This window comes from Neovison vison, chromosome 2, assembly GCF_020171115.1.
Source record: "Neovison vison isolate M4711 chromosome 2, ASM_NN_V1, whole genome shotgun sequence".
In the NCBI taxonomy this organism is placed as follows: domain Eukaryota; kingdom Metazoa; phylum Chordata; class Mammalia; order Carnivora; family Mustelidae; genus Neogale; species Neogale vison.
Window position 1 is genome coordinate 185,377,985 of NC_058092.1, and position 17,432 is coordinate 185,395,416.

The 17,432-nt window shown below is 54.8% G+C and overlaps 1 protein-coding gene across 2 annotated transcripts in view; it reads left to right on the forward strand.

Annotated features, from left to right (window-relative positions):
- SLC29A3 (solute carrier family 29 member 3) overlaps positions 1–17,432 on the forward strand; it is a 37,010-nt gene that overhangs the window by 10,014 nt on the left and 9,564 nt on the right. The window contains exons 1-2 of one of the 2 annotated variants that reach the window (XM_044239711.1): positions 2,585–2,662; positions 11,022–11,104. In XM_044239711.1, the coding sequence (XP_044095646.1) occupies positions 2,618–2,662; positions 11,022–11,104 (128 nt within the window). In that variant the 5' untranslated portion in view covers positions 2,585–2,617. Of the gene's footprint in view, positions 1–2,584; positions 2,663–11,021; positions 11,105–17,432 lie in introns of those variants that run through there. The other variant, XM_044239710.1, reaches the window with a different exon arrangement.

Here is a 17,432-nt window from a genome sequence, read left to right on the forward strand (position 1 = left end):
GGCTCAGGTCGCAATCTCAGGTCCTTGGGATCCAGCCCCGATCTGCTCCTTGCTCAGCAGGAAACCTGCTTTTCCCTCTGCCCCTTCCCCCTGCTTGTGTGCACTCTCCCTCTCTCTCTGTCTCTCTGTTTCAAATAAATAGAATCTTTAAAGAAAAAAAGAATGCAGGTGATTCATCCTTAGGAATAGGAGAGAAGGCAGCCAGAGATGAAAGGAAACAAATTGTAGCCATGACCCATCAGGAGATTTCACATCCTTTAGTAGGCTGCAACCTGTAATTTGAAAACCCCCGCTCTGTTTGCCGGCAGCTGGCCATAAGGACGTGTTTCTGCCCTCATTCGACAGGGGAGGAAAGTGAAAACAATAAGGAACTTTTGCTGACAGCACAGAGCTGTGAAGACAAGAGTGGGGCTGTGACCCAGGGGTATCTGAGTCTGCATCATGTTTCTCGGCACACTTGGCAAATGCCCAGATTCCCAGATCCAGCCTCGCTGGCTCCGTCTCCCCACCATGGGCCTCTGCTGCTGTTGACAGGTGCTCCTGATAAATTGGGGAACCGCTCCCCCGTGCCACCTGCTGTTACTTGAGAAGCTTGCACCATTCTGGGTGTGGCTGGATCATGGTGCTCCTGCAGGCCAATCCTTGAGCCACTCGGATTCCTCCAAATGGAAAACATGCACGGTGCACTTCATCTGGCAATCCACTTTTTAAGAGCAGAATTCCAAAGCCTGGGGCTAACCCCAAATCAAGGCAGGATTTGATCTGAGCCCTGTCCTCCTGGACGGGGAGATGGCAGAGGCAGTCCAGGGGTCTCCAGGTTTCCTGCCCAGGGCATGGGTGAGTGGCCGAGGGGCAGAGAGGGTTGGTCCCACCCTGCAGCTGCCCAGTGGTTTGGGCTAGTGGGATGGCTGCTCTCAAACCATTTTAAAAAATTAAAACCAAAAGTGAGTCATTTTTTTATTCCCTTGTCCACCCTCTGATTCTAACTGCAGACCCAGCCAGCATGCCATTCCCAATAAATATACCTGTGATGGCTTTTTCTTCTGTGTTCAGCTCTTGTTGTGTCTTGCAAAGGGAGAGAAAAAGCCCGACTAGAAATGCTGCAGTCATGCCTTCAGTGCCCTCGACTTCTCAAATTCTCTTTTTATTTTCTCTGTGTGTGCTCACGGCTTCCGCTGCCCCTCCGTGCCTTGCTCGCTGGCCCCCCGGACTATCGATCGCTCCCACCCCACCCCGCTCTCCCTTCGATTTTGCTTCCTTCCACACTCGTCCTTGGAATCCAGAGGCGATTTCCTCGACAAATTAGAACATGGCCTGGGCCTTAAGTGCTCGAGTGTCTCCTTAACGTGATTGATCATCGAGTGTATCCGGAGAGCAGAGTCAGATCAGTCTTCGCCAGGTGCCTTCGTTGCAGGTGTCATCATGCGGTGGCGGCAAGGGCTGGGGAGGGGTCCGAGCTGGCCTTTCGGGGGTCCTCTGCGTGTGCACACCCGCACTCACTTGAGGCCTGCGGCAGCCTGGGAGCCTGGGGCTTCAGCCTCTCTCTGCAAGTATGTTGGGTAAGCAAGTGCTGGTTGGGTCTTCTCAGGACTCCCTCTTCTCCCTCTTCCTGTGGTTTTCCTGGGTTTCCTCCTATGGAGAGCAGCTGGCGCACCCCCAGACCACCTCCTCTTTACCCACATGTCGTCTGCCTGGGCCCTGTTTCCCGCTTTCCACCCTGGGACACCAAAACATGTCGGCCCTCTGGGGGGTGCAAAAGCCGCCCCTTCTGGCAAGGGCTGTGTGGGTAAGTGAGGAGTCTTCTTGGAAGGCCTCCTCTTCCTCCTCGCCCTGGCCATGTGGTCAGGCTGCAGAAGAGGAAGGACAGCCCGGCCCGAGCATCAGCAGTGACCGAGTCCCGCATCAGTGGCCACCCCCCAGGGGTTGGTGTCCCTTGCGTGTGGACTGACAAGGCTCCCTGTGACTCTGACTCCTCCCTTGAACTGGTTCTGAGCCATTTCTCTGCCTGCTGAGGTTACAGCCTGAAGTTTGGGTAGGGGAATAGAAAGGCTGAAAATCAAAGACCAGCTTGCCTTGTTCGGGTGGGGTTTGGTGGAGGGGTGGGGCAGAGGGTCGGCAGAATTCCTGTTTCCGTTTTCCACATTCATCTCCCATAGTGGAAAGACCTGAGATTTGGGAGAGCTGGTTCTGTTTCTTACCGTGTTTCAAATTTGCTGGGTGACTTAGGACTCTATTTCCTTAACTAAGAAACTTGGTGGAGGTTGGCAAACTTTCTCTGCAAACGGCCAGATGGCATGTGATCTCTGTTGCAGCTACTCTGCTCTGCACCATGGATAATCCATAAGCAAATGGGCCTGACCAGTTTCTAGTATTTATAAAAATGGAGGTGGGCTGGTTTGGCCCTGGGGGCAGTTGACTGCTCACCCCTGGACCAGACACTCCCTTGCAGGTCTTTCCCGACTAGTGTTCCAAGATCTGTTAGAGAGGGACCTACTGTGCTGAATTTCTATTTGGAACGTGGATCACTGCCTGACATTGTGTGTTTGTGTATGCATTCACCGACCGTCTCTTGACCAGACCATCCGTTCCTTGGAAGCAGAAACTTGGGCTGGATCCCATGTGCCTAGAATATCTATTGAGTTCAGCGAAAACGTGCAGACTGGTGAGTTAATCTGTGTTTGTGGAGGGCCTCTCTGGCACTGGACTAGCGAGGAGAGGGGAACGGGAGCAGGGCTCCCGGGATTGGGCATCGGGGTCTCACACTCAGGGGTTCGGGATTGTGATGGAACTATTTTAGGGCAGACCTAGGTGACACTGGGGCAGACGCCCTCTGCTGCCCAGTTAGTTGTGCATGCTGCTGATAACAGGTCAGCCGTGCTTGAAATTTCAGGGGTCCCCTTTGTGTTCCTCAGTCCTCCACCCCCACTCTCGGTCTGTCAGCAAGTTTTGTTGATTCCACCTTCCCAAACATCTCAGATACCTCTGGTTGCCTTCTCCATGGCCAGCTCCCCAGCCCTAGCCTTCCTGGCCACTGGCTCCCAGGGCACCCCTGCAAACCAGGGTCCACAGAGGCTGCAGAGGTGGTCTCTCTAAGATATAAAATGGAAAGGCTGTCTACTGGGCCAGGTGGGTTTGAGCTGTGTAACTTCGGGCAAGTGTCTGACCTCTCTGAGCCTCAGTTTCCTCATCTGTAACAGGACTGGTCCCTGGGAGGGTGCTGTAAGGATCAGGGGAGTGAATACATGACCAGGCCTCAGAACAGCAGAGCGTGGGGAGGGCTCGGTGACTGTGCACCAGTACCAAGTTTCCCAGCCGCTTAGGGTCCAGCAGTAGCTTCCCATCGCACTTAGAATAAGATCCAAATTCCGACCCCAGCCTGTTCGCCCCAGCCTGCCCCTGCCTCCAGCCCAGTCTCCCCACTCTCCCCCTTACTCCAGGATCAGCCTGGTTTGCCCGGTGCTCCAACACACCAAACTCACTCCTGCTTTGGGGCCAACCACATGCTGTTCCCTCTGTCCAGAATGCTTTTCCCCTCGCCCCTCGCCTGGCCTATCCTCAGGTCCAAACATCAGCTCCTTCACCGTCACCAACATCAGCACCCCCCCGCCCCCGCCCAACCAGGCTCTATTATAGCTCCTTCAGCAGTGAAGGAGAGAGAGAAAATGCAAGCATGGAGGGTGAGCATTCATGGTGCTCGTGGAAGTCAGCAAAGGCTGGGGGAGAAAAGGTGTCCTCCACAGGGTTCTACACAGAGGCAGGGCCCGTAGGGAGGCTCATTCCAGTCAATCTCGCAACTCTGCGTATCTTCTGGCAGGGATTCCAGGAAGGTGTAAAAAAGGATTGCAGGCTAATGAGGGCCTCCGGGCCACTAAAGACCAAGATTTATAGAGGCCCTAGGGAGCCGGGGCCGAAGATGGTCCACGAGGCCAAGAGTTAGTGGACTGCTATTAGAGCCTGGAGCCGTGTGCACAGGTCTGATAGCTGGGTCTGTCTGGCTAGCATCTTTCAGGGCCTTACCTGTCTGATTCTGACCCAGCTTTGCTCTGCCTTTGGGCTTCTCACCACCTATCATACCTGGGTAGATGGGGGCTCCCGTGTCCCTCACCTGTCCAGGCCCTGGAACAGGCATCTTCCAGCTCATCAACAACCCAATTAGCTTTCCTGGGCCAGTGTCCCCGAACACAGGGCCTCGGAACCTAACGACAGGGCTCCAGCTGCACCCCTGGGGAACACCTGCCTTCTGCTCCCTTCCTGGCTAATGCCAGGGAAGGGCGCCTCCCTGCCACAGCCCAGACCAGAGAGCTCGGCGATCAGAAGGCAGCAAGTTTGCAGCAGCAAACTATTCTTGGCTCCAGCCTGCTCGCGGCTGCTAATTTCATGCCCCTGTGATCCAGGTAACGCTTTGCTGCCTCGAGCTGCCACCCCCGGGCCTGAATCGCTTTTTCTCGCCCCGCAGGAGCCAGCTGCCTCTGCCGCACGAGCTCTCGAGGTGGGGGCTGTACGTGGCAGCCTCCGAGCCGCTGGGCTGCGGGTTAGCCTGCCGCAGCTCGTGACTAATTTGCTGCACTTATTTCAAAGTGCCCAAATAGCATTCAGGGGAGAAGCAGCTTAAACCGGGGCCTGCCAGAGATAAACGGGCTCATTTCGGGGCCTCCCTGCCCGAAGAAACCTCTTTACCTGGACGCTGAGCCCGGAATTAAATTCTTCCAGAAGAGATGCTTAGCATGAAGCCGCTCAGCGTGGCGGAGGAGGGGAAATGTTCCCCCTCTCATAAAATGGGCCTCACATCTGGCCAGCTGGCTCTGGTGGATTTTTAAATTGTGTTTGAAGAGCAGCTCTCCCCTTTGCTGTGTTCTTAAGCCAGGCCAGAGTGGAACAGATGAACATGACTTTCCCATCTCCATCACCAGGGGATCAGGCGTCCCGCACCCAGGCCAGAGTGGGGCTCCCCTACACCTGCCAGGCACCCCGCCCTACCGGGGGTCTGGGTTTTGAGTCCCACCTCCGCTGGGCCTGGGGGTGGGGCAGGGCTCTGTGGGGAGTCAGCCCAGGTAGGGGTGAGGGGTAAGCTGGAAGCCTGCCTGGATCTTCCCGATGCTCATGTCCTCTGGACCGTGCTCTGTGCTCCGCAGCGGACCATGTCTGTCCATTTCGGGTGGCTGACAGAAGCAAGGGCTCTTCTCCAAATCTTTTTCCTTTTAACTCTACTCAGAACCATCGCCCTGTAGAAATGGCCTGGGGAATGGACCGTGGAGTTTAAGGAGCAGAGAGTGAACTGCAGAGGGAAGAGAAATCAAACCCCATCATTTGCTGGCGTGGGCAGGTCACCCATGCATGAGGGTTGGGGCAGAGGGAAGACACCGCCCTGATGGGACCCTGGAGTCTACAGCTGACAGCTACTCACAGCTGGGAAGGCCCGTAGGCTGCCAGTGCTGGCTACTGGGTCCTCAGTGTCATGGCGCAATCCCAGGGACAGTGTTTGAGCCTGTGCATCTGTGGGGTGGGCTCCCTCAGCTAGAGTGGCTAAATGTCCCCCCAACCCTGCCCTGCATCAAAAGATCTGCCACCAGCACATGCCAGGTAGGCACTTCTGTGTGGTTCATCCACCTGTTAGCCTCAGGCTTCTTATCTATAAAATGGGAGCAAACCTAGCTCTGCCTTCCCTTACAGGCTGTGTTAAGAGCAAAGGGACTGGGGTCTCTGGGGGCCATTTTGTTCCGTGGCAGTTCCCTGGCACTCTGTGGGGCTTCTGTGCCACCACTTGGCTTACCTGCCCCATGCCAAGGATGACTTTAGTGGGACCAGCATGACCAGGTACCTGGGGGCTGAGCCCTGCCCAAGCCCCAGGGAATTGCAGCCTGCTGGGAGATGGTGGAGGGCAGGGAGCTTGGAGGAGACACACAAGGAGCAGAAGTTTTCCTCTTTCTTCCTCAGCTGGGCCTCGCCTCCCATCAGGCTGGCGAATTCGGAACAGTGACTGGTGGGACTGCTGTTCCCCATCAGCACCCTGAAAGGGAGGGGTGAGTGCCGTGGCTCCGTGGCCGCCTGTCCTGGGATGTCTGGGTTGAATGCACTGCACAGTACATCTGATTCCTGTCGATGCCAAGGAAGGCCTCGGGAAGTCTGTTCTAACAAAGGTGCTTGGGTCTGAGTCGTAATTGGCAAGGAAGCAACCCTCCGGGCCTTTGAATGTGCTGCTCCCGCCAACGGAGTGCAGGCTTTCTCCCCGCCTCCCCATATCCATCTAGCAAACTTCCCCCAACTGTTCAGGCAGCGGTCCAAGAGGGTCTCTTGTGGGAAGCACCCCCAGACCCCTCCTTCCTTCCTCCATACCTTGTGTCCCCTGCGCTCTAGCTGCAGGATGGTGCCAGGCAACGAGCTCCCAGAGAGCATACACCAAGCCACCAGCATGGTGCGGGGCACACGGGGGTGGCCGCATCTTCAGGGAACCACGGGACAGGTTGCTGATTGGGTGGGCAGCGGCTGCCGGCCAGTCAGACAGCCGTAGGATGACCAGCCTCTGAGGCTCCTGACGGCCAAGGCAGAGAACCCCACTCCGAGAGGCCTCGTCATCCCATCGTGCCCTGCCCTGCAGCTCCCACCCATCTTCCAGCCCTGTCTGCTTGTTGCATCACAGTGTCTCCTACCTGTGGGAAGGACCCCCCAGGACGTAGGTTTTCCGTGGACTGTAAGAAACAGGGCTGCGTTGTGGCACGGCCGTGAGGGGTTTCATTCATCTCATTGCTTCAGGATTGGCGCTCCCTGTGGGTGTGCAAGGCGTAGCCTCTACCTTCACGCGAGGTGGCCCAGTGCCCCTGCCCCGGGGCTCTCCTTGTCCCTCCACTCCTGCATGGCCGGCACTGGCCTTTGGGGTCTTTGGGTCCCCCTCGGGAGGTAGAGGCCATGTTCATCAATCATGTGGGGCACATGGTGTGGTAATAACAACAGAGCCTCTCAAGGGAGCTCCTAGGAACCAGGCCCAAGTGCAGGCAAATTGTGGCATGAATCCTTCCCACACGTTACATGACATGAGATCGCCCTATGGGATGGTGAAGACGGATTGCTTTGGAGGGGGCAGGATGGTTACCAATGTCTTTGAACCAATATTCAAATGTTTTTGCATCGCCTGGAATAAAATGGGAGAAGTGGGCCCCAACATCCCTTGCAGGCAAATGAGAAACCCAGGAAGGAAAGGCCAGCTACTGGTCTGCCAAGGGCACAGTCCAGGATGGAAACTAGAGCCTTCACTGCTGAATGCTTCTTAGAAAGGAGCCCAAGGCCACCCATTATTTGTGAATACCATCTCATGTGCACCGTCCTAGGGAAGCAAGAGTGAGGGAAAAGAGAAGTGAGGCAGGGATGGGAGAGAGCAGATGCAGGCTGGCCACAGCTTTGCAACAAAACACAGCTGGATGCTCGGGTGCCCCGCATGCATCTGGAGAAGCCACATGAAGCCACATGGGGCCACCGCATCACAGACCAGTTGACTGGGGGAGAAGAAAGTCAAGAAGTTTATCTCTTGTCTCCTTCCCATTTCCTGCCTCTCTTTGGTCAAAGCATATGTCCTGGGGCTTTTCCTGTCCCCACTTCAGAGAGTATCACCTGACCCCGGGCAGTGCGCGGCACAGGGGTCTCTCCGTAGGAGTCACCTCCTTTTCTGGGGGCAGGGTCAGCAGTGGCTTTATGACCGTGGGACTGAGTGGCAAGGCACATGGCCCGAGGGACAGGCAGTGAGCAGATCTGGGGTGGCACAGAAGCTAAGTCCTGTTTCTTGGAATCGGCACAAAATGAGCCTGATTTCAGCAAAGGATTCGATGAGGAAAGGCTAAGGGGACTGCTGTCCACAGGTATAAACTTTGTTTCCCTCATGGGCAGATACATTGGTCTTTACATCTGGCAAGATCACAGTGAGCTAGCCCTGTCTTCATCAAGAAACTGAATGTAAACTACAAGAAGTCAGCAACATGCAAAAAAACTCTGGATAGTTTTTAGGATAGATAGGAACTCAGCTGCCCATAACCCTCATTCATTAAGGATGTATTGCCGTGTAACAAAATGCTACACACTCCAGAGGGTTAACATGACACACAGTTACTATCTCACAGTGTCTGTGGGCCAGGAATCCAGGCACGGCTGGATGGAGTTCTCGTCTCTGGGTCGTACACAGCCACAATCAAGGGCTTAGCTGGGGCTGCAGTCTCCCTGGAGGCTCAGTTGGAGAAGGGCCACGTCCAGGCTTCCTTGAGTTGTCGGCAGAATCCAGTTCCTTGCAGTCGTAGGACTGAGAGCTTCGGTTTCTTGCTGGATGTTGGCCAGAAATCTCTCTGAGCAACCAGGGGTCACCTGTAGTTCTTGCCACTTGGGGTTCCCCTGATGGCTACTTGCATCCTCAGAGCCATTAAGGGAGGGAAAAAAGGGGGTCCAACAAGACAGGTGCTACATCTCGGGTAACGTTGTCCCATATGCATCGTTGTGTATGGCCGCCCCTTTGCCGTATTCTCTTGGCTAGAAGCAAGTCGCAGGTCCCACCCACACTTAGCAGAGGGCATCCCATACAAGGGCGTGAGCACAGGAGGCTGGGACTGTGGGGGCCCCTTAGAGAGTCTGCCCACCACATTTTGTTAGAACTCTGCTTACAGGCAAAAACATCAAATAAGTTACACACTGCCCCCCAACAGGTTTATATCAGGAACTAAGTTTAAAAAAAAACAAAACCAAAACTCCATGGGGTGTGCTGAGTCAGCCTACGCAACCGTCTACAGCCCCCAGCAGAGAAACAGGCCACGGTCCAGTCCATTCCGCCCCTCCTGCATGTTCTTTGAAAAGCCAAGAAAATGGGCTCCGTCAACAGAAAGGGAGGCAGAGCCTTACTCCAGCCTTACTCCGTTGTCAATATTTAAAAAGCTTTCCACCATTAAAAGGACAATTCTCTGCTTAAATATCAACAAACCAGAACATTCAATTACCTAGAAAATCCCCATTCCTGAAATGTTCAGGGAACCCAAGCCTGCTCAAAAAAAAACAAAGACAGAGATTCTGCGTCCCATGCAGTGGTTGTTCGTAGACTTGCATGGAACGAGTGAGCAGCCACTGAATTGAAGGGACCCCCGTCGGGGTGGGGAGGGAGGCTCAGATTCGGGGCTGTCTTGGTTGGCCCCCACCTGCGGCTGCTTCTTCCTGGGGGCCTTTCTCCATGGCTTCTGCCTGCCTGGCCTCACGTAGGCTCAGCCACTGTGTCAAGACGTAATTGACTGAGTGCCTCGGGCCAGTCCAGGCTCTACTGAGCCCATCAGGGCGGGAACAATGAGGTGGCACCTCAAAGGAGGGAGGCTATTTCCAAGGCTCATGGTTGATGGCCCACAGTCGCTGTGATTACCATTTTAATTGCACGGCCACCACTACCTGATATTCAGGGTGCAGATTTCAAAGACCACAAAGCACTCTGCAGGCTTTAAAAAGGGACCCTGGAACAATCAGTTTCAGACCAGAAGGAGCTCATTATGATATCTTTCTCTTGTGGGCTCCATATTGCAATCAGACTCCCCCAGAAAGGACAGATCTGACTGTCCGTATCAAGGTCTGACTCAGATCCCACCTCCTCTGGGACTTTTCCCCAAACCTGTACTCCTTCCCATTCTCTCACGTGATCCTGGTCCCACTCCCTGACCCAGAACCCCTTCTAAAACTCACCACTCCTACCTCTGATTTGACAAAACAAACAAACAAACAAAAGAAAAAACCCACAAAATTCTGACATCTCTCCCCGTGGTGTTTTGAGATGAAAATACCTTCACACTCTATCTTACACTCCCAGTGGGATGCTTCCTTCTTAGTGGCCGGGAGACGTGTCTCATTCTTTGTCGTGATCCGTACAACTGCCACAGTGCTCTGTGCGTTGGTGAGGCTTTTGCACGCCTGTCTCTTGCACTTGGCACGTTTGTGACTCAAAACACTGCCTCAGTTAAGTCCAATTTTGTGAGCTTTCCAGAGGAGAACGCTCACAGCTGCTTTTTTCTTTTTCAGAGTGAACAGTGTATTTAATAAAAAGCCTTTTTCAGAGTGAACAGTGTATTTAATAAAAAGGCACACAGGAAATGCTTAATATGTGTGATCTGTTCTCATGGCTTAGAACCCGCAATCAGTACCAACCTGGGGTTCATGACTTGACAATGACCCAAGCCAAGATAAGTCAACCCTTCCTGATTTTTTTTTTTTTTTTAAAGACAGGTATATTGAGGAATAATGGATACGCAGTAACATCTGTCCTAGTGAGTGGACAGTTCCGAGTTTGGAGAACCGGGCACAATTGCCGTATAGTTTCTTTAGCCATAAATTCCCGCATGTTCTGATCAGGAGCTCTTCATCGTGTGGTCTCCTGCATGCTTCGTCTGGAGTACTCGGCACCTGCTTCCAGAAAAAAAATGCCCTTTTCTCTTCTCTCAGCCAGTCTAGCAGCCATTTCCCACTTGACCTCAGGGGAGCATCTCTCCTCAGGGGGCAAATCCAGAGTCAGAACAAAGTGTCTGACTTCAGGGTTGGTGTAGTTCTAAGAGGCCTCACTTGGTGGCAAGAACACTGGAATGTGGTTGGGTCATAACAAAGCGCATTTGGATCACTGAAATCTGGCAAGAGGCAGAACAGGCTGGCAGGACGCAGTCTGACCTTGTGCACGTGCTCACAGTTGGGTCCTTTCCACACTGGCTGTCCGTGGGTGGGACAGGTAAAGGAGGGGAGAGCATGGGCTGCAGACCGTTAGGAGCCTCTCTGAGGGCAGGGACAATGTCATATCCTGACTTACGTCCTCAGCACTTCGCATGGCTTGTATTGGTGTCTGTTTAGGGACCTAGTGAGTGGTCATAGGTCACCATGGGGCGGGGCCACACCATCTTGGAGCAGACCTGTCCATCACGCGCTGGTTTCTGAAGACAGTGGGGAGGGGAGGGGCGTGGTCTCTGCTCTTCAGGGAGCCCTCCCGTCCATCCGCCGTGACATCAGCAGCCCCCTCACTTCTGTGCTTGCAGAACTACTTTGAGAGCTACCTGACCGTTGCCTCCACCGTCTCCAATGTGCTGTGCCTCATGGCGAACTTCCTGCTCGTCAACAGGTAGGCCATGTCCCTCCCTCTGCCAGCCCTGCCCTGTGCCTCCAGCCCTCTCCCAGTGCCTCTTGCTCATGGTTGCTGGTGTGGGCTGTTGGTTTTCAGCCACTGCAGGGGCAGGTCCCCAAGCAGGAGTCCGGCAGGAAAGACCGAAAGGTCAGATGGGCAAGCCAGGGCCCCGTCGAGGGAAGCCAGGACCGGAAGCTGGACTTTCACTTCCCAGCCACATGCTAGGACCCTGTGTCAGCAGCCAGCAGGAGGCATGTGGGGACCCTCCTCTTCCTCCTTTTCCATCTGGGGAGCCTGTCTGTTACCAGCTGCCTGAGTTGCAGACAGTGTGGCCAGAGGCCAGCATATGGATGGTGGGGGTGGGCCCGGGGGGAGGGGTGGGCAAGACCTGTGGAAGCTGATCTTTTTTAAGATTTTTAAAATGTATTTATTTTAGAGATAGAGGTGGGGAGAGCCGGCAGGGAGGAGCAGAGCGGGACGGACAAGCAGACTCTACTGAGTATAGAGCCCAACGCAGAACTCGATCCCACAACCCTGAGATCATGACCTGAGCTGAAATCAACAGTCAGACACTTAACTGATGGACCCACCTGCAAGCAGTCTGAGAGTGTCAAGAGCCTGGCTCCCCATGATTCTGGCTCTCGCTCCATGGAATGGGCTGCCAGCTAATGTGCTGACTACTCATAGAGGCCCTGTGGGGACCTCCTGACACTGTGTTAGAGTAGGGGTTGGGAGAGAGCCCCATGGCTGCGCTGTGGCAGAAGAAATGATGCAGGAGACAGCCAGGCAAGTTAGCATGGCCCTTAGACTCCACCGGGGGACTCTTCTTCTCCATTGAGGTTTGCAGGAGCACTAGCCCTAGCTCCTTGGCCCACATTTCCCCTAAGCTACCAATAGGAACCTGGGCTCCTCTGGGCCCAGCCGCCTGGAACCTTAGATCCCTGCTGGCCAATCAGGTTTACCCAGCTCTGCTAACTTTGCAGTGCTGGCCTGGATGTCTGGTGGAACAGGTCTCCGAGGCAGGTCTTGCCTCAGGCAGTGTGCTGGGACTGATGGATGGGGTCTGCTCTGAGCACAGGAGGAGAGAAGCAGCAAGTGGGCTAAGCCTGGATAGACTGGTCCTTCCAAACATATTATGCAATGGGGCTATTGCAATTATCTGCCGTGGCATTCAAGTGATCCCCAAGCGTGGTCGCAGTTTAAACACTAACAGTAATGAGTCTGTCTCACGATCTGGGCGTCATTGGACTAGTTGGCAGCTCTGTCTTCCTGCCTCCCATGTGGTCGCAGACAGTGCGGCTGGAGCTGCTGGCCCTTCTCTGGCCCCCATCTCCTTCTTCTCTCGTCTCCCCTCCCCATGGTCTCTTGCACGGTGGTCTCAGGTAGTAGGACTTTCCGTCTCGTGGCTGAAGAGCAGGTGCTTGAACAAGCAAGGCAGAAGCTACATGGTTTCTGTAAGCTAGTCTCTGTGGCCGCACGGTGTCACTTAAGCCGGACTTGGCTGGGCAAGCACTCCCCAAGGTCTCTTGGTTTCGAGGGGATGTAGACCCACCTGTCGATGGAAGGAGAGGCAAAGAATTTGCACCCGTTTTAAAACCAAAGTACAGGCTGTAAGGGCAAAGAGCACAATGGGGCTCAGATGGCCTTGAGATAAGCCTGCTGACCCTCACCTTGCCTCCTCCTGCCTTCCCCGGCACATGGGGCTACCCTCCGTGTCCTCAAAGGTGGGGCACAATCTCCAGAGCACCCATCCCCCAGGAGGAATGAGTGGAAGAATGGAACTCAGAGCAGGGCCCAGTGTTCCCTCCACACTCCTGGTCCCTGGAGGGAAGAGCTGCAGGAGAGAAGGCAGGAAGAAGGGAAGGGAACAGAAAGGAGAAGGATGAGGAAGAGGGAGTGACAGCCAAGGTGGTGGAGGGCCCCTTGGTCTCTCACCACCCACTCCTTTCTAAGACTTTCTCATGACCCTCTCTGTCCACTTGCCTGGCTAGCCTGGGGACACAGGTTTGTCCATCGGAGATAGCCCGGGCTCATGTAAGTGAGAGCCCCCACCCCCTTCTAGATCGGGTGTCAGTGTCTGAACTATAACAAGGGGTGATGCGTGGTGACACACAATAACCCGAGAGGGAGGCCCTAACATGAGCGCCTTTCCAGGGAGGAGTCAGGAGCTATACCCAAGACCACAGGACCAGTGCGGGGTGGCCCAGGCTGGCATGAGATCCAGCAGGCCAGAAGCCGGCCTGGGACAGTGGTCAGCAATAGGGAAGGTTGGCGCTCAGGACACTCGGTAGCACTTCAGAGCACTCCTACCCCTTAGAGCTTTGTCTCCTTTAACCCTCCCAACAGCTGGAGAGCAGGAAACTCAGTACCTTGCTTTACAGATGGGAAGATAGGCACACAGAGGTCAAATTCACAGGGTGAGTCCAGGTGGGAACTGGGACCCTCCTTGCCCCACACTTGTACTTGGAACGTCTGGGTCCCCCAGCTCCTCCCTGTGGCCAGAGCCACACCTCAGAGCCTTCTGCCCTGGCTTCAGGAAGCTGGAAGGAAGGAGGTGGTAAAGGAGGTCTAGGTCTGCCTGCAGTGGGGACAGGGGACCGCCCAGGTAGCCACCCTCCCAAAGTCAGGCAGGGAGCTGGCTGCGAAGGCTCAGCACTATAGGGCTTCTTCCAGAAGTTTCAGCCCACCTCAGGGCCTGCCCTTGCCCTCCTCCCTGTAAGAGAGGGATGAAGGCAATGTGGGGAACGCTTGCGGGCCTCCGTCTGTTTCTGGGCTGTGGGAAGATGGTTTGCGGCTAAGCTGTTTTTTATTTAATGTGCGAGATTGAAACGTCTCCTTTTCTCCCCTCCTGGAGAACCCTGGCTTTCTCTGACTGGCTCATCCATAATCTCCAAGTGTTTTATTATGTTAAATCTGTAGCATCATAAATACTTATGAGTAGAATTTACATTTGAGAGACTTATGAAGAAATCAGTCCCCTGGGGTCCTGAACAAGGGGGAGGGGAGCTGGCAGCCCTGGCCCTTGCCCAGAATCTCACATTCCTGTGGCCTGCCCAGGGTCCCGGGGCCGAAGCAGTCATCTCGGCCATCCCCTGTTCCAGAGCAAAACCCTTGACACCAGGGCAGCCCTTGTCTAGACTGTCTCTATCATCTTGACGATGTCCCTGTCCCCCCGGCCACTTTCTCGGCCCAGGTGGAAGAAGCAGAGAGAGGCCAGCATGCCCCCGTTATTGCACGTGGGGTGGGTTCGGTGTAGCACATCTCATAAAGCTTCGTGGGCATTGAAGAGAGCCCCATGGAGGACCCCTGAGGACTTGGGGCAGAATGGGTCATGTGGCAGGTGATTTGCTGGCAAGGAGGAGGCCCATGCAGGGGAGGGACCTGCAGGGACTCTGTTGCTCCTGGCCTGCCTTTGGCATTTACCTCCTCACCTCCCACCGCCCTGGGGGTGCTGGGCGAGCAGTCCCCCAGCTCCCTCCAGAGCAACCTTCCTGTAGGGGCAACTAATTACCTTGTTGGGACAGGCGCCAGAGAGCTCCTGGGACACCATCAGCATTCCTGGCATGGATTCATCTTCACCGGGACTGGGAGGAGGTGGTTAGAGGCAGAGCCGACACCTGAGGCTGGCTGGAAACTCAGTATTTCCAGTGGTCTGCCTGCCATGCTTGGGAGGTCAAGAAGCAGAAAGTCTCCCTCCACTGTTAATAAGCCTTGCCTGTCAGTTTGTGTGGTCTATCAGGGACTCACCAGGTCCCTCCCAGGCCCTCTGTCCACCCTGGGAAGGGCAGGGGAAAACAAGACAGAGCACTGTCCTGGTGGCACTCCTCCTGTCTCTAGTTTGCCCTGGGCCTCCTTCTTGCCCCAGGTATCTGGTAAAGCTTTTCGGCCTCGGTCGCCACCCTCTCTCTCCGTAACTATCTTAATATTTACAATTGTAAATGGGAACGTTATGCTAACCCAGGTTCTGAGCTCTTGCTGGCTCTTATCTTTGGGGCATGGGGCAGCTTCAGCTGCTGGGAAAGAGTGGAGGGCACTGTGCAACCCGGCTGAGTGTGGAGAACCAGCCCGAGCGTCAGAGGTAGGCCTAACCACCAGCCTCCAGGACTGCTGGTGTGCACTTACACTAGATACTCTGGGCCCACAGGGGTCCAGGCACTCTACCTGGTTGCCTCCCAGCTCCTGCCCAGGATGAGGCCCCTGCAGCCCCTGGGAAGATGCATCATGGTGCGGAGTTCCCCAGAAACAGCCCCTGCAACAGGGATTTGAAGTGTGAGCCCTTTACTTGGGAGGTGAAGGTAGGAGAATGGAGGGGCGGGATGAGAGGGGAAGGCAGCCAATAAAGGATGTCTTACCAAACCAGCTCCCACAGGAAGAGACCGAGCTTGACTTGCCTGGGGACTCTGGGACCCAGTGTGGAAGGCGAGGTAGAGGGGTGGTGCATGGGCAGGTCAACCACCAGCTAGAAGCCTTGATGTGCCTCTTTGTGTGAGTTAACATTCTTGGTAACAAACAACAGAGACACAAAAAGGGTTTTCTCATTCTTGACCTGGAAAATTAAAATCAGGGCTGCTGCCACACATAGTCACACATTGCTGGATCTAGGAGATCGTGTATGTGCCCAGGGCTGTCCTCTTGCACTGTCCCTGGGCTCTGTGTATGTCTGCCTGGCTTCATCCCAAATGTGGTCTCTCTCCATGCAGCTGGCCAGGTGACAACCAGCAGCTCCCAACACGGTCAGGCAGGGAAGGAACTTCTCTCCACCTTTCAGTCCTGGAGGGCCCTCACTGGCCCTGCCTGGCTCACATGCTAATCCCAAACCCAAACCAGTGACCTGCCCCTGTGGCATAAGACACTCCAGTTACCCCAGACCAAGTCATCATGTGTCCATCATCTGTGGCTTGGCCAGGGTGGACAAGGTGGCCAGCCACCTCTCCAGAACAAGTTGGCGTGGAAGAAAGAGTGTGCCTCAGGGAAAGAATGCTGGCAGACGAAACCTGCACATGCATCCTACACCCTGCCCTGAGGGTCAAGCCTTGGCACTCAGAAGCTGGACCTGGCCCTCCAGGATAGGGCTCCACTTCCCTCCAGCCTCTGCTCTCGATCTCGCCTGCAGTCCAAGGCCAGGTCCCTGCATGTGCCGTGTCCCTTCTCACCAGACACATGCCCTCACATCCCAACACTCCTTATACTCCAGCTTGGGTACCTCCTCCAGAAAGACTGTGTGACCCTCAGGCTGGGTTTTGTACCCCTTTGGATGCACCCAGAATGCCCTGGGGCCCTCCCAATGGAGCACTGTGCACACTAAAGCAAAATGCCTGTGCGGGGCCGGGGTCACACAGCAGGTGGCTTGACACACCGGAACTATCTGATAAATGTTTGCGTAACAGGCACCAGAGAGAATGCATGTTGGCAGATGGTTCTGGGCGGAGGCTCAGCCGACCTGGGTTCTCTTCCCCTGCTCCCCGTGGAATCACACCGAGACCTTGAACTGCCCCTTTACACCCGCAGGCTTCCCTCTACCCTTTACGCAGCAGAGGTGGCACCTGCCCTCCCTCCAGCAAGGATCAGAACTAAGATCAGAGAAAACTCCAGTTACCCTGAAGCCGCAAAAACACTTTGAAAAATCCTTGCTTCTCATGCTCATCATTTCACACCTATTTATGTACATATATAGGTAGATACATTTTTTTTTTAAACCTTTCAGGTCTTTCTTTTTTATAAAAAAAATTTTTTTTTATGTGTGTATAACTAATCTGGCTTTTCTCCCAGCCCCCACCCACTGGCTCACAGGAAAATTAACCAAATATCCAATCCGGCTTAAAGCTTAGTCTAATCTGATGATTTAAACAGCCCCTTTCCATGATATTCTCTCTCCCTGGAATAAGAATGTGCAGTTTCCTGGAGAGCCAACCTTCCCCGCTTCTCCCCTAAGGGAAGCATCTGGGCGGTGGGGGGCCCAGAGGAGCGTGTGGTTTGCATTGTGGGTGTGGGGCTGGCCCAGGGCTGCTCTGGCTTGGCGTCAGCGGCTGCCCGTGACAGCTGAAACCGTCGCAGGAGAATCCTTCTGCCCTTGCCTGTTCTGGATCACCCAGATTCCCTTCCTTCCAGGGAGGCCATAGAGTGTCCTTCTGAGAGTACAGACCTGGAGCCAGTCGTCTCGGGGTCACAGTGAGTGACCTTGAGCAACTTCTTTAGCATCTCTGACCTCAGTTTCCTTCCTTGTTACCTGCAGGACGGTCAGAGGGCCTGTCTTGCAGGGCTGGCGTGAGAAGGCAACAAGTCAGCATGTAGAAACTTTCCGAAGGGTACTTGGCACGAATTTAGT